At 36.3% G+C, this 15,171-nt stretch overlaps 1 protein-coding gene and 1 pseudogene across 1 annotated transcript; one reads left to right on the top strand and one right to left on the bottom strand.

The window, feature by feature from the left end:
* Nucleotides 1-1,364: 1,364 nt before the first annotated feature.
* On the bottom strand, nt 1,365-1,766 carry LOC147488761 (protein FAR1-RELATED SEQUENCE 9-like). The gene has a single exon (XM_086574481.1). The coding sequence runs from the start codon at nt 1,764-1,766 to the stop codon at nt 1,365-1,367; it is 402 nt and encodes a 133-aa protein (XP_086430607.1).
* Nucleotides 1,767-10,617: 8,851 nt separating this feature from the next.
* On the top strand, nt 10,618-12,763 carry LOC147488760 (exopolygalacturonase-like; annotated as a pseudogene).
* Nucleotides 12,764-15,171: the final 2,408 nt, after the last annotated feature.

Raw genomic sequence — 15,171 nt, 5'->3', positions numbered from 1 at the left:
TTAGCCTCTTTTTCCTTCAAAGAATTGAAGAAGTAACTAGTACATCTATCCCCATCTATACTCCATTTCTCCTCTGATTTCTGTTGCATATCTATCTCTTCAGCTCGTGCTAGCTTGATATACTTCTTCATGGCCGCCCTTTCTCTTTCCCCTACATTTACATCACTTGAGTTATTCTGGAAGTTTACTTGTGCGTCATGTAGCTCCTGCCTAGCTGAGTTTACTCTCTCATGAAGATTAGAAAAATTCATCCTTGCCCATGGCCTTATTCTTGTCTTCAGCAACTTCAGTTTCTGTACCAATATATACATCGGGTTATTGTAGATATTGGTGCTCCATACTTCCTCTATCATGGCCTTGAACTCTGGCTGATAAACCCAAAAGTTTTGAAATCTGAATGGAGTTGGAGTTCTGGAATGATCAACCCACGTAAGTAGCATTGGCGAGTGATCTGAAACTCCTAGAGGTAAGAACTCAGCTACAGAATGAGGATAACGAGTCAGCCACCAACTGTTTACTAGGCATCTGTCAATCCTTGACATGATTCTAATGGTGACATGATTCACCATTAGAAGGGTTTGATTGAAGCTTTGATGAAGACTTGTTGTGTTAGTATAGAATAGTTGTATTAAAGAGTTTCAAGTCTAGGGTTTTCTATTTAGCAATAAGTAAAATAAACCTTCACCATGAGAATAGGTTTCAACTTCCTCTCACGCTAATTATTAGTTGGCTAGAGATACCATGAATAATTAGGGATAATAAAGTCCTAACCTTTATGTTGAACCTTGTGTGAGAACATAAAGATTAGGGTTGCAACAAACTCTATACTAGCATGTTTCGGATTAATCAATGTGGATTTCAAATCTCCCTAATTCCTTCTTCATATTGACATCTTAATATTTAATTGCCCTAGTTTAATTTAGAATATATTCAATATTAGTTTTCACCATTAGTTCTATTTAAAATCATTACTCTCATGATGTTTAATTGTTCACCATTAGTGGAATTAGTTATTATCTAAGCAATTAGGAGTGGAACAATTCTTACTCTAGTTTTATTACATGATAAATTGAGAGTAGAACTTTGATATAAAAAGATAGAAAAATAGTTTACTTCTTCCTAGTCTCTTTAGCTAAGTAGGAGTAAAAGCTTAATTTTCATTCTATCATTCATCCTTGTCGCTTCTTGAGAATTGGGTCTTGTAAAGGTACATGAGCAGACACATTTTCTCCATAACTCCAAGAGTTGCATTGTTGTTGGTTTCTTCGATTAGGACTAGGAGCACATTCTATCGTGTTAATCATTTGCTGAAGTTCAACTTTACCACTTTCGCTCAATTCTTTAGTTCTAGCACACTTGATTGCTTAAGATAAACCAAGACGAGATAACTCACTATATCGTGTTGAGAAAGCTGGATCTAAGTCAACCACAATTTGAACTCCACGAACGTCAAACACCTCACCTTCTTTAGCATCACTACTCCACCTTCTCAAATAATATTTTGATGGCAAACTTCTCAAATTGACATCACGAGGAACATTCATGACATGTGAACAGAGAATGCCATCAAATTCAAACTTTTTACAACTACACATGATGGTATGATCATAAGGCATATAAGTAACCTTACATTCTCGATGACCACGCACAAAGGATGAGACAATGTATGTTTCACTAGTTTCATCAGCAAAATCAAGAACTAGGCACATATCCACAATCTTTAGGTACTCTTGTTGAAATTTTCCAATTTTTTTCCTGGTGTACATATATCTTTTATGCTTCACATTCCATTTCCCATTATGAAAAATGATTGGGGATGGTTATTTTACTGGTTCTATTCTCTTCGTACAGTTCATCATCATCTCTGTTGTCCATTGCTTTACGATATTGATTGACCAATTCTCTTATGATTAGGGTCTTCGTAAAGAACTGCTTTAAAAGGTTGTTCGCACTTTCACTTCTTCGGGTGGTTGTCAATCCAGCACATAAATGTTCTCTACCATAAACTTGAGCCCATTTTTTACATAATTTAAACAATGACGTCATCCATTCATTATCTTCTAGATTGAACTCCTTAAGCAACTCTTGCCACCACGACATAAACTCTTCTTCAATTTCAGGGTTGTAAATACAATTCTTAAAATCTTGTCGAAACTTATCATTGCTAATGAAAAGATGGTGCAAGTGTTTGGACTGTAACAAATGAGCTCTTTCGTCTTCTCCAATTTTGATCTCAAGCATAGCAAGACACCTGGTTGACATAGCTCTTTTTTTCACTAGAGTTCTCCTTTTACTTGGTTGGCCTTCAAAAGAACAACAAAATTGTCGTCGAATCAACTTGTCATTAGGAAGTTTGTAGAATTTTTGTAGTCTTATACTGAATCCAATGTTGGGCGCATAACTATTGTAGAAATCATAAGCATATTGTTCTTATTCGAATCTCATTTCCAAATTTAAATCAGCCTCACCTCCTATGACACCATAAGTCTTTTTTGCAAACAAGTCCTTAAATGCCTATTTCTGATTGGTTGGATAGTTAGACACCATAAGTGTGGGACAACAAAACTGGGTTCCTTTTTTAAAGGCTTTTATTGATAATATTTCTTGGTGTTGCCTTATTGGCTTATTCTGGTGATATCTCTTCCTACTAAAGCTTTTAGAAGTCAGATAAGAATAGCGATGCCATTAAATTATAGCGGCAATTTGGCTTAATGTTCATCATTATCTACAAGCAATTACAATGTTAAACGAAAAGTTATGGCTTTAGTTGATATAAGGAACAGTTATAGCCTACAATACTAGCAAACACATAATCCAAATAATACTATGGAAACCTTACCAATTTCAATTCCTTTATTGTTGTGCCCAAATAATAATGCTAAATCCATATAATGATATTTTGAAATAACGAGCTCTTCCACTAATTTTGATACCAGTTATCATTTTATCATCCTCTGCCTTTCTCAACATCCTTGATAATGCTTCTGTAACTAAGATGTAGAGATAGGGGGAGAATGGATCCCCCTGTCTTAAACCTCTTTCTAGCATGATGTGGCTTAAAGGTGAGCCATAAAGCAGGATTCTAAATGAGGCAACTCCAAGCATATCTTACTCGTACTCACCCACTTGTTGCTGAAACCCAGTTTTTCAAGGATTTGATATAAGAAAACCTACTCAACTCTATCAAAGGCTTTCTTCATGTCCAGTTTCAAAGCTAGCTAGCCTTGCTTCCTCTTATTCATTCTTTTCATACTATAGATGTCTTGACTTGTAAGACCTATGTTATCTCCAATGATGCTTCCTTTGACAAAAGCTCCTTGGAAAGGTGAGATGATTTTGTGGAGGTGGCTTTTGAGTCTATTGGTAAGGAGTTTTGAAAGCACTTTGTAGGTGAAGTTACAAAGGCTTATGGGACGGAATTTTGAAATACTGTCATGACAATGGATTGTAGGAATAAGGGTTAAAAAAGTGTCATTGAGATCAAGTAAAATTGAGTTATAAATTAAAATTTTTTTACCAATACTTAGGATTGTAGGCCCTACGATATCTCAACATTCTTGGTAAAATATCCCTTGAAAGCCATTTGGTCCTGGGGCTTTCAAAGGGTGTAGTTTTTTTATCACACTCCATATATCTACATTAGATGGGATGGCACCAAGAATGTAATTTTCTCTTTGGGTTATAATGGGTGTGAAGAGGTTGGTGATGTTGTTGTTTGTTTCTGGGCTCTGTGTCTTAAAAAGATTATAGAAAAAGTGGTTTATAACCTCTCCCATGCCACTTCTTCTCGTTTAGACTTCCAATCCCCTAAATCATTCTTGAGTTTATCAATCCTATTCTTCCTTCTCCTATACACTGTTGAAAGATGAAAGTATCTTGTGTTTCTTGCATAGTCTTGTACCCAATTATGTCCAAATTTTTGCCTCCACATGCTAGCCTCTCTATCCAGAAGTTCACTTAATATATCTCTTCAAACTTGTATTCTTTTGTATCTTGCTTCATCCATCTATCCTATTGAAGTATATCTCCATTATATCTTCTTTCCTTTAGTGTTATATCTTCTTTCCTTTAGTGTTATGTAACAAGGATATTCTATCATGTTGATTTGCATATTGTAATCTTGAGTATCAATAAATATGGCCTCTATCTATTAATTAGATAAGCCTTTTTCCCCTTACAATTTGGTATCAGAGCTACGACTCTCAATCCTCACCACGTAAATCCCCTCTCCATGTTCTTCATCCTGATAGAGTTTTATTCTCTATTGTTCCCAGAGTATTTGGTTGTGTGTGTTCCGTGCAAAGCCGTAGCCCTACCCGTACAAAGTTAGATGATAAAGCTACTAAATGTATCTTTCTTGGGTACACTCATTTCTCAAAAGGATATCGGTGTTATTATCCTTTAGCACGAAAATTGTATTATACTATGGATGTACATTTCTAGAGGATACACCTTTCTTTGGAAGTAATCCCTCTTTACAGAGATCGCTTGTATCAACTTTTCTTTACCTGTGAAGGACAACTCTGTCCCCATTCGACCTTTACATGTGTTTGATAATGACTCTCATCCATTTGAGGAGCAAAAATAGGTTTACCCGCCGGCTCCACCACCACCACTTATGCCTGACTTCTCTGATCTGGGTCTATCTTCTTTGTGTACTTCTGATATTGTTGCTGAACCGATTTCTACATAAGATTCACCTATTGCATCACCGGTACCGCCACCACCACCACCACCGCCACCACCACCACCACCACCACCATCTCATAAGTCTTCATGGGACAGACATCCAACTGATCGTCGCACTCCTACATGTTGTACTCACCATCCTATTAGTAAGTTTGTGTCTTATCAGGGACTTTTTTATTCTTATCGAGTTTTCTTGGCTGCAACATTTTCTATCTCCATTCCTAGATCTGTTTCTGAAGCTTTGTGTGATCCCCACTGTGTTGCTACAATGCAATGTGAAATGGAAGCACTGGAACGAAATCACACATGGGATATGGTTTCCCTACCACTTGGTGAGAAAACAGTTCAATGTAAATAGGTGTTTTCTATTAAGTATTGTGCAGATGGTACTGTGGATCGTTACAAGGCACGGTTGGTTGTGAAGGGGTTTACTCAGATTCCTGGTAAGGATTTCGGTGATACATTTGCTCCGGTGGCTAAACTTTCCTCTGTGCGGCTCTTTATCTCTTTGGCATCATCTCATTCTTGGCCTCTGTATCAATTGGCATCATCTTCTGTAGAGGCTAAATATCATGCCATGGCTTAGGGGACTTGTGAGCTTTTGTGGATACGTTCACTCTACGATGAGTTAGTTGGGTTTTCTAGTAGGACCTTCTTCCACATTGTTTTGTGACAACAAATCTCCCATAATGCTCGCTTCAGATTCTGTGCTTCATGAGAGGACGAAACATATTGAGGTGGATATAACATTTCATACGAGAGAAGGTCAGAGATGGCATTATTATTCCAGTGTTTGTTCGTTCTATAGAATAAACAGCAGATATGTTCACCAAGCCGGTCGGACCATCATTGCTCAAGAGTTCCATTGTCAAGTTTGGCTTGATAAACATCTTCACACCAAATTGAGGGGGAGTGTTGAAATATACCCCCATATATCTTCTTTCCTTTAATGTTATGTAACAAGATTATCAAGCTCATCACGCTCTCCCACCGATTCCCAGGCATTCCTTATCACATTTTTGCAATCAGTATCTTTCAGCCACATCTCAAAAAACCTAAAAGGCTTTTTTGGGGAGGGTTCATGTTTATGGATGGAGATAGCTAGTGTTAAATGGTCTGACATTTGGAATGGTAGAGACTTTGGCATCATTAAACAATTTGACAAAACTGGGGGTGGCAAGTGCACGATCCAACATCTCTTAGATGTGATTGCCATAAGAACGATTGTTGAACCAAGTAAATTTTGAAACCTTGTACCCCAAGTCAACCATCCCGAGGTCACTTATGAACTCATTAAAATTAGCTATACTTCTATTGATAACATTGTGTCCACCTTGTTTCTCTTGTAGACAAGAGATGGCGTTGAAATCGCCAAAAGGAAGCCAAGGAATAGGGATATAAACTGCAAGGGATCTCATTTCATCCCACACTTTCTTTCTATGGCATGAGGATGGCTCTCCATAAATCAAAGAAAAAATCCAATCTAAAACAGTACCAAAATTGGAAATTTTACCAATTATGTGGTTCTTAGTGGCACCTAAAATCTCCACCTTATAGCCTTCTTTCCAAAACATTTTTAGCCCTCCTTTCCTTCCTATTGTATTGCTGGTACAATGCAGTGCACTTCCCCTTGATATTTCAATTGCTTTCTTACTATTTCTATCCTACTTTCACTTGCTTTGGTCTCTGATAGGTATAATACATCCAGTTGGAATTCACATACGAGGTCCTTTGTTATCTGGACCATAGAGGTGGCACCTATATATACCCCTACAGTTCATGCTCAACATCATATTTGCAGAGGCTATATTATATAGGACAACAGCCGCGAACCCATGGATTTGTATCAGAAGTATCCTTTGTTGCTTCACCGTTTGTTGTATCAATTTGAGCTTCTGAGTTAGATGAATTCCCATTAGCATATATATGTTGTTTCTGGAGCTTGACAGGATTGTACTTCATTGTTTGCTTATTCTATTTGATTCTCGCTGTAGCTTAGGGATGGTTTGTCATTTTAAACTTATGTTTGAGGTTGTACATCGTTCACATTTAATCTGTTTTTCTTGCCGTCTGAGTCTCTCTCCCCACTTTTACTACTAGTGCTTTTCCTCATAAACCATACTACTTGTCTACTTAGATTGTGAATAGAAAGTGAATGCTAACGCCGTATACTAATTAGTGATTTTAACCTTGAATTCTAACTTTACTGTGATCACAGTAAACCCACTCTTTTTCATCGTGAAGCTACAATTTATATGTAACGAAGTTAAAACAAACACACTGAGGTCTGAGCAAGCCACCCTTAAACGAATGATTGAAGATCAAATTATCACGTATTCACAAGGTTTGTATATGTCAGATTGCCAGAAACCTTTGGTGCCAACTTTTTCAAGACCGTCAACTTTGCATAAATTGCACGAAGCATTACTCTAACAAAAAAAGGGTGATTTAGTCTTTAGGCCCATTATTAATTGAATAATTTGTGTTTGGCCACCAATTGATCATTTATTTGCGTTTGGGCCAAAATTGACGGTTGACTGTGTTGACTATGAATTGACTATTAGGTTCAACTTTATTTGTTCAATCCATAGGTTTTTTTTTCCATGGCTAGAATACCCTTGCACATGTCAAACACATGATTTAGTGCAATGAAATGGGTTACACCAACAATATTGTTCAAATTTAAATTTCGATCCAACAGCCAAATTTTATACCATCTTAAAAAACAAAAAAATACAAGCTCTTCCACTACCCAACCAACAACTTACCAATGAAAATAGAAAGCCAAAAAAAAAACTCCTTATCATTTCAATCCATTGTTGTACATTAACTAGTAGTGAGGTCGATTGCTATATTTATATGAAGTATTATATTCAATTTCTTTACAGATCTTTCAGTGGGGTTCAAGAATAATAAGACTACTGGAATGGAAAAGAGGAAATATTCAAAACTCCATTACATGTATTAACTAGCTTCTACTGAAAAAGTTGAACATATGCATGAGACGGCTACTCGACAAAACTTCCAAATTTCAGTTGGCTAGGAAATATTTATGACTTGCAAAACTAGGTTTCATTTGTGGGTTTACATCAAAATATATTAGTAAGAATATACTGTTAAATTGGAATACTGAACTTCGGAATGTTAGCTTTTAGGTTGATCTTTGCTACACTAGATACTATTATTTGTATTGAAATTATGCTTTTGTTCTTGATAATCTCTTTGTAATGTGAGAATATTTTTTTCAATGATAATAAAGAAGAAGAGGAAGAGAACATAAACAAAAAGAAAAGGAGAATAGCCAGGTGGTGGTGGCACAGTGTTTGTTGGTGATACCAAATGACAGCGAGGGGCGACTGTGGCTAAAATGTGGTTGGGGATTCTAAACTTTAATAGATGAGTCTAGGAGATTAGGATACTTGTTAAAAATCTATGGCCTGGGGAAATACGTGTGTTGCAGGTGCCTTTGGGTGATGAAACCAAAGGTCTGGGGCTCTAACCCCGCCAGCACCAAAGAGTCTCGTTTAAAACAGGCTTGCCAATCAAAATATATATATATATATATATATATATATATATATATATATATATATATATATATATATATATATATATATATATGTGGTAGAATAGGAGCTGTTAAGATTGAAAACAGATGATGACTTGTGTCCATTGATTTGGTGAATGTGAACTACACGTGCAAGGGTAAATGTGCCAATTTAGAAAATATGGACGAATCACCGTCAATTTTGGCCCAATTGCAAATAAACAAACAATTGGTGACCAAACACAAATTATCCAATTAATAATTGGCCCAAAACCTAAATAACCCCAAAAGAATATCAATATGTCAATGAACAGGTTATGTGAGTTTGAGAAGTCCCTCTGTCCGAACCGTGTGCCCATGTTTTCACTACTAACAAAGCTTGGCTCATAGAGTTATCATTACTCTAAAACAAGATTACCCAGGAAAAAGCCCATTAACGTAATTATGTAGTTTTCAAAATCAACGAAATCCAATTCGTGCTAATATTTGCAATGCAAGTGCTGGTTGGCAATCACTTAAATTGATTTACGAGATAAGCTTTCTTTGGAGTCTTAGGGGTTAAACCGAGTTAAAACTTAAAAACATAATTGGCAAGAGTTAACTATAGGCGAACAAATGTGCACTTATCTTCAGAGGAGAGTGAAAAACTAAACATTGAACATGCGGCAAAAGGAACATATTGAAAGTTGAATCATGTTCTTACTAACACCTTGAAGACACCAAACCATATCTTCAGATTGAAACAAAGCACAACATTGCCTGAACTTGGCATTTCGTGGTTTTAAAACGGACCAAGATTCCATCAAATTCTTTGCTTACACGTAAGATCTCCTAATTTGATCTTCTGGTTTAACCAAAAATTTGACAAAGGGAAAGTGATGATAAACAACTGAAATCTACTAAAACTGAACAGTGAGTACATAATATGAACAAGCTATGACTTCAACTCCCAACTTTGCTTTGCTTATAATTCATAGCCAATTATGTTTGTACTGGTCTAATATTTGGGTAGTGAGGAGGGTACGTTGGCTAGTGCGTGTGGTAGCAACAGCCTCCCCATCGAGAAACCTATATCAGCCCTAACCAGCAAGGGCGGAGCCAACTGTGTGCAAGGGTGGGCAACTGCACCCCGAAGTTTCCCGGGAAAAAAATAGTTGTAGTCATGTCTCAATTCAATGTGTGATGCATTTGTTTTTATCTTAATTTTCAAAGGTGCAAAATTTTGCTACCCTTGAGAGCACCTTATCCAAACTTAAATTAGAATGAAAACAAAACGCCCTCATTCTTAATCTGTCTCACAAAAACCCAAACCTCAAATATAAAACCTTGCACCTGGCTTCTCTCATTGTCTGGCATGTATGGCTTCTCTGGCTTGCTCATTACTTCATCACTTATTCTAACAGTCGCTACCACCACTGAAAGCATTTTTAGCTTTGCATATTGTAAAGAATCGACTTTAGAATAGTATGGGAGATGAGTATTTCAATGTTACTTAGTAACATACATTAAGAAGGAGATATTTAAAAGCATTGATTCTGAAGCGATCATGGTTGTTTTCAGAAAATGGATACTCGCTATGGACATTTGTAATTTTTTTGTTTGATTTTGAGTTTTTTTTAAAAAAAAATTGGATAATTAATATACACATGTTTGGAATTTCCGATTTTTGGTGTAATAAATTTTGGGTCGGTTTTCTAATGAGTCGGCATATTAATTTGCCCATCCTCCTATAAAATCATGGCTCCACCACTGCCAGCCAGCCAGTGTCTTGTATACTGCCAACTCATTGTAATTTTGTAACAAAAATTTCTTTTTCATTTTTTAAGTCGTCTTCCAAAGTGTGCTATCTGGGGCTACAACTACGTTTTGCAAAGAATAATGTGCCAGCTAGTAACTTCAAAATTACTCATAACTTCAATTTTTTTTTTTATTTAATAAGTTATTAAGATCAAGTCTCAAGATAGTTTTAATTTTGTTATTACTTTAGTAGGTAGTATTTGAAGCAGATTTAAAAATATTGAGGTTAGTTGTCAATATTTCTTTTTCCTGATGGTGTATGATTCTAGTTTTTGGAATATACTCATTATGGGTATGGAGTACTTAAAACAAGCATGGAAAAAGTAGTTAAAATCAATCTGTAACAAAAAAATATGTATTAATCTGTAAAAGCTAACAACTAGATACCAGTCTGCCTACCAACAAAAGGCAAACAAAAATAGTTGGTCAAGTAAAAATAGTTATCATTTAAATAACTCCATCCAAAATTTAGCAAATGTTAAACCAGCGTGTTCTAAGTTGAGTACTGAGGATCAATATAAATTGTCGTGACTTCATGATTGTACCATTTCATATATTCCCTCCAAACTCAATTTGAAGAAAAAATGGCCTTGACTAAGAATTGTGTATATGTAATATGCTTAACATGTTTGCTTGCTTACTTGCTAGCATTCACTTTGGCAAATACAAGACATAATCCATCTCCTGCCCCAGAAGTTGATTCACCAACTATGGCTCCAGCCCCAAAAGTTGATTCACCAACCTCAACTCCAACTCCTACCGGAGATGGTTTGCTAGGAGTTTTTGACGTTAAAAAGTATGGAGTTGTGGTAGATGCCAAGACCGATAGTAAATCAGTGGGTTTTATAATATCTGAATCAGAGAGAATTTATCAGGGTCTTTTTTAGTAGAACTATATCTATGTGGGATAATAGTGTATTGTCTCACAAGGTTGATCCTCAAAGCGCGTTCACATATATATTACCGAACTTTACAATTGTGTGCTTAAAAAGCCAAATACCAAATTAAAATTAATCTAGCTTAATAGTGAGCACATTTAACAAAAAGAAATATACTTCAATACTTCACCACTAAAATTAAACACACGCTTTTTCAATTTCTTTGTAGGCATTTCAAGCAGCCTGGACTGATGCATGCAAGCACGCTGGGGATTCAACCTTCATTGTTCCTAGAGGAGAATTCTTAGTAGGCCAGGTGTCTTTTTGTGGGCCTTGCAATAAGTCCCCAAATGTTGAAATAAGGGGAACATTGAAGGCTCCTCTAGATATGAGTGCCTTTGAGGACTCAACCTGGCTTGAATTTAGGGACTTGTCTTCTATTAATATCACTGGAGCTGGTACTGGAATGTTGGATGGATATGGCCAAGGAGAAGCATCCTAAGGACGCTCTGGTTGTCATAATGTAGGAGGAAAATGCAAAAATTACCTTATTGTAAGTAAAGTTTGTATCTCTAATCATTACACCGAAACATCAAGGTGGTTGGAACACCCATTCCAAATATCCTGCCACAATCAATGGCCGATTTACATCTAAGGGTAAATCGTGGTAAACTAACAAACTGTTGTTATTTTTCTATCAAATGACATAAAAGAAATAAAGTAAACACAAAAACACCAAAAGATCGCATAACAAAGAAGTGGTACTCCTCGTAATGCTGCGGTACACACCACTTCTATTAATATATTTATGCAACTATTGTCTTTATATACTAATTTTGGATTGATCCTAAGAAAGATTGCATATCAACTACATGTGATTTGCAGACTCTGAAAATTGTCAAAGTTTCAGGAGGTTCGATTAACAATATTGCATTGGTAAATAGTAAGGGCTTCCACATGAACTTCTTAATGACCAACGACATCTTGGTCCAAGATTTGAACATCACAGCCCCAAACAAAAGCCCAAATACTGATGGCATTCACATAAGTCAGTCTACAAAGATCAATATAACGTCTTTTACAATTGGTGTTGGTGATGATTGCCTCTCCATTGGACCAGGCAGCAACAATATCTTTATCTCGAAAATAACTTGTGGGCCAGGCCATGGTATCAGGTAGGGTTCACATACTCACACACGTCTTATCTAGAATAAACTTGAGTATTACTTTTTCTAAAATATTGTGAAGCTTTTGAATCAAAAGTATTGATATTTGGTATAATTGCAGCGTAGGAAGTTTGGGCAAGTATCCAAATGAGCAGGATGTAAGCAGGGTGCATGTACAAAATTGTACATTAATAGGCATTTATAATGGTGTTAGAGTCAAGAGTTGTCCAGGATCACCCCCCAGCAAAGCTAATAATCTCACGTTAGAAGACAACGATCATAATGGCCAACGTCAAAAACCCTATTATCATTGATCAAGAGTATTGCCCAGGGAAGGGTTGTGAAACTAATAAGGTAGACCATTTCATTAATCTGCATATATGTAATCTTTTCGAGTATATATTTATAACTAAAAGAGCTGAAATTGCCATATAGCTTACTCTTTTTATCCTTTACAGCCCTCGCAAGTGAAGATTAGTGATGTTCATTTTAAGAATATCAGAGGCACCACAACTACTAAGTCTGAAGTTACTTTGGTGTGCAGTTCAAGTATGGCGTGTGAGAACGTTGTACTTGCCAACATCGATCATAAATATATTTTGCCAGATGGACCAGCAACTTCAACTTGCACCAACATGAAAGGAATCTCTATTACTGGCATGGAAAATCCACAACCTTGCTCATAAATCCCTTCACGTTATGAATTCACCATCAATATATCAAGAGTGTGGCCCTTCTTTTTTCTCGGCACCTCTAAGAAAGACAATCGTTGGAAAAGAACATCTTCGGTCTAACTCGATTAGGAAGAAAAAGTTTTGTTCCGTTGAGCGTTTTCTAATGCGAAATTACGAATACATATAAATGGTGGTCACGAGAGTAATTAGCCACATGTATTCAAGTAGAATATATAAAGGAATATATAGTTTATGTTTCATTTCAATTTCCATAATTTTATCCTTCAACTTCTAGCTCATTGATTGAACATTTGAACTGCACAAGCACTGCAACCTCAATTTAGAGGGAGATAAACTGCAAAACTAGCTTAATTATATGCATATTTTAATACAACGTCTGAAGTTTCCATTAAATTAAAAGTAGTGTACTTCTCTTCCTGATAGCAACCCCACATTTTTTATGGTAGGCCTCCACTCTATATAAAAATTGGAGGACCCCTAGAACATGTTTCTACTTTAGATTTCAATTGTCACATTGGTGATCGACTGCATCAATAGTGTCTAACGACCCCTTGTATATTTTTATTTTCCTAACACAATCTTAATAAAACGAACTTTGATTATCGAAACTTGACAAAATAATATGACGCAATTGAAGTCACCATCTGAGAAACAACAACGAGGAAAACATCCAAAAGTAAAATAAAGCCATGTTTTCCTCTTTTGAGGCCGACTGGAAAATGTTGAGAAAATAAACAAATAAAATCCCTCCAGTGCAAAAGAGTTTTTATGATGTTTCGCACTGCAAGTTCTCCCTTGTCGGAAGACCATTTCTAACTGCTGGCCAGAGAAACATTCAACTTCACTCATTTTGATGTGTAATGTGTTTAAGTCCCAAATACGCTTCCAAAAGAGTGGTGTCCTTCGGTTGTTACAAAGACCTCTACTGAGATACTTGTATACCGACTTGACAGTAAGCTTTCCGTTTTTCTCACCTAGCCATCTAGTGGGTGATAGTATCTTCGTGAGGATTCTGGCTTACTGGATTATCACAGGCTTTCCACTGCCGCGACAGTTCCATGCAAATATACTCATGGTGTGGACAAAAGAACTTTCAAAAATGTTGACAGAGACAAACCATATAGCATAAAGAAATGTCACAAACATAACAATATGTTTACAAGGTATTATATGATTTCCATATTCATATGAATGATATATCCAAGCACATGCAGAATGTAATAAGCATAGGGCAAGTAATATAGTGTTAATAGATGGCAAGTACACAAGCATTAGAGGAGTTCATAAATTAAGTAACATAAATGATTATAAAAACAATAATCAATATGTTGACCAATATATATAGGTGATCAAGTATGGCAATCTAGCAGCAAGTTTAGTTTATAGAATAAGATTTAAGGATAATGTAAGAAGCTTAGCTGATGCACTGCTTGAATGCATGGCATCAAAGTGTTATCCATAGTTCGTAAGGCAGTGAATTAAAAGGCTTCAACTGTTACCAACTTAAATGCATGTTTGAGAACATTGAGAACTCGATTTTGTTGTCCTAAACTTATGGTGTCCAGCTATCCAACCAATCAGAAAGAGGCATTTAATGACTTGTTTGCAAATTAAATTTCTATAGTTATCCTAAATTAAACTCTAGCTAGTCCTTCCCCACTTTGCAGATTCATCCTTCTCCTACTCCACTTGCCATTTGGGCTTACTTTGAAGCTGACTGGGCAGGGTGTGTCCTAATTCTTGTCGTTCTACCACTGGCTTTTGTGTCTTCTTGGGTTAGTTCTACCTTAGTTTCATGGCCGGACTGCCAAGAAGCAACCTACTGTCTTACTACATGTGTGTGCAGAAACTACATGGGTATCTCATGTACTACAAGAGCTCCAACTCTTACTTTCAGGCCCTATCACCCTTTTCTGTGGCAACTTAACATCAGTGCAATTTACATGGCTTCCAACCCTGTATTTCATGGTCAGACTAAGCACATTGAGTTGGACTATCATTTTATTCGAGAGTGACTCATTGTTGGGACTCACTGAGTACACTTTATTGCTTCTTCAGATCAGCTAGCTGACAACTTCACCAAAGGGTTACATAAGCCTCATTTTCAACTTCTACGCTCCAACCTCGTCTCTCCAGGACAGTCGAATTTGCGAGGGAGTGTTAAGGATACACACATGATATAGATCATGTGTATCCTTTTATGGAATATATGCAATATATTTATTGTGATTTATTTCCTTTATACAGAAATATTCTCTACCATAAACCTGAGCCCATTTTTTACATAATTTAAACAATGACATCATCCATTCATTATCTTCTAGATCGAACTCCTTAAACAACTATTGCCACCATGACATAAACTCCTCTAGTTTCAGGGTTGTAAATACAATTCTTAA

The sequence above is a fragment of the Coptis chinensis genome, chromosome 7 (genome assembly GCF_015680905.1).
Source record: "Coptis chinensis isolate HL-2020 chromosome 7, ASM1568090v1, whole genome shotgun sequence".
NCBI classification, from domain to species: Eukaryota; Viridiplantae; Streptophyta; class Magnoliopsida; order Ranunculales; family Ranunculaceae; genus Coptis; species Coptis chinensis.
Note: the sequence above shows the minus strand (reverse complement) of the source record. Positions and strands in the feature narration are given on the sequence as shown.

Excerpts from the sequence above, each read along its gene's own strand:
- LOC147488761 (XM_086574481.1), bottom strand. The coding sequence starts at position 1,766 with ATGTACACCAGGAAAAAAATTGGAAAATTTCAACAAGAGTACCTAAAG.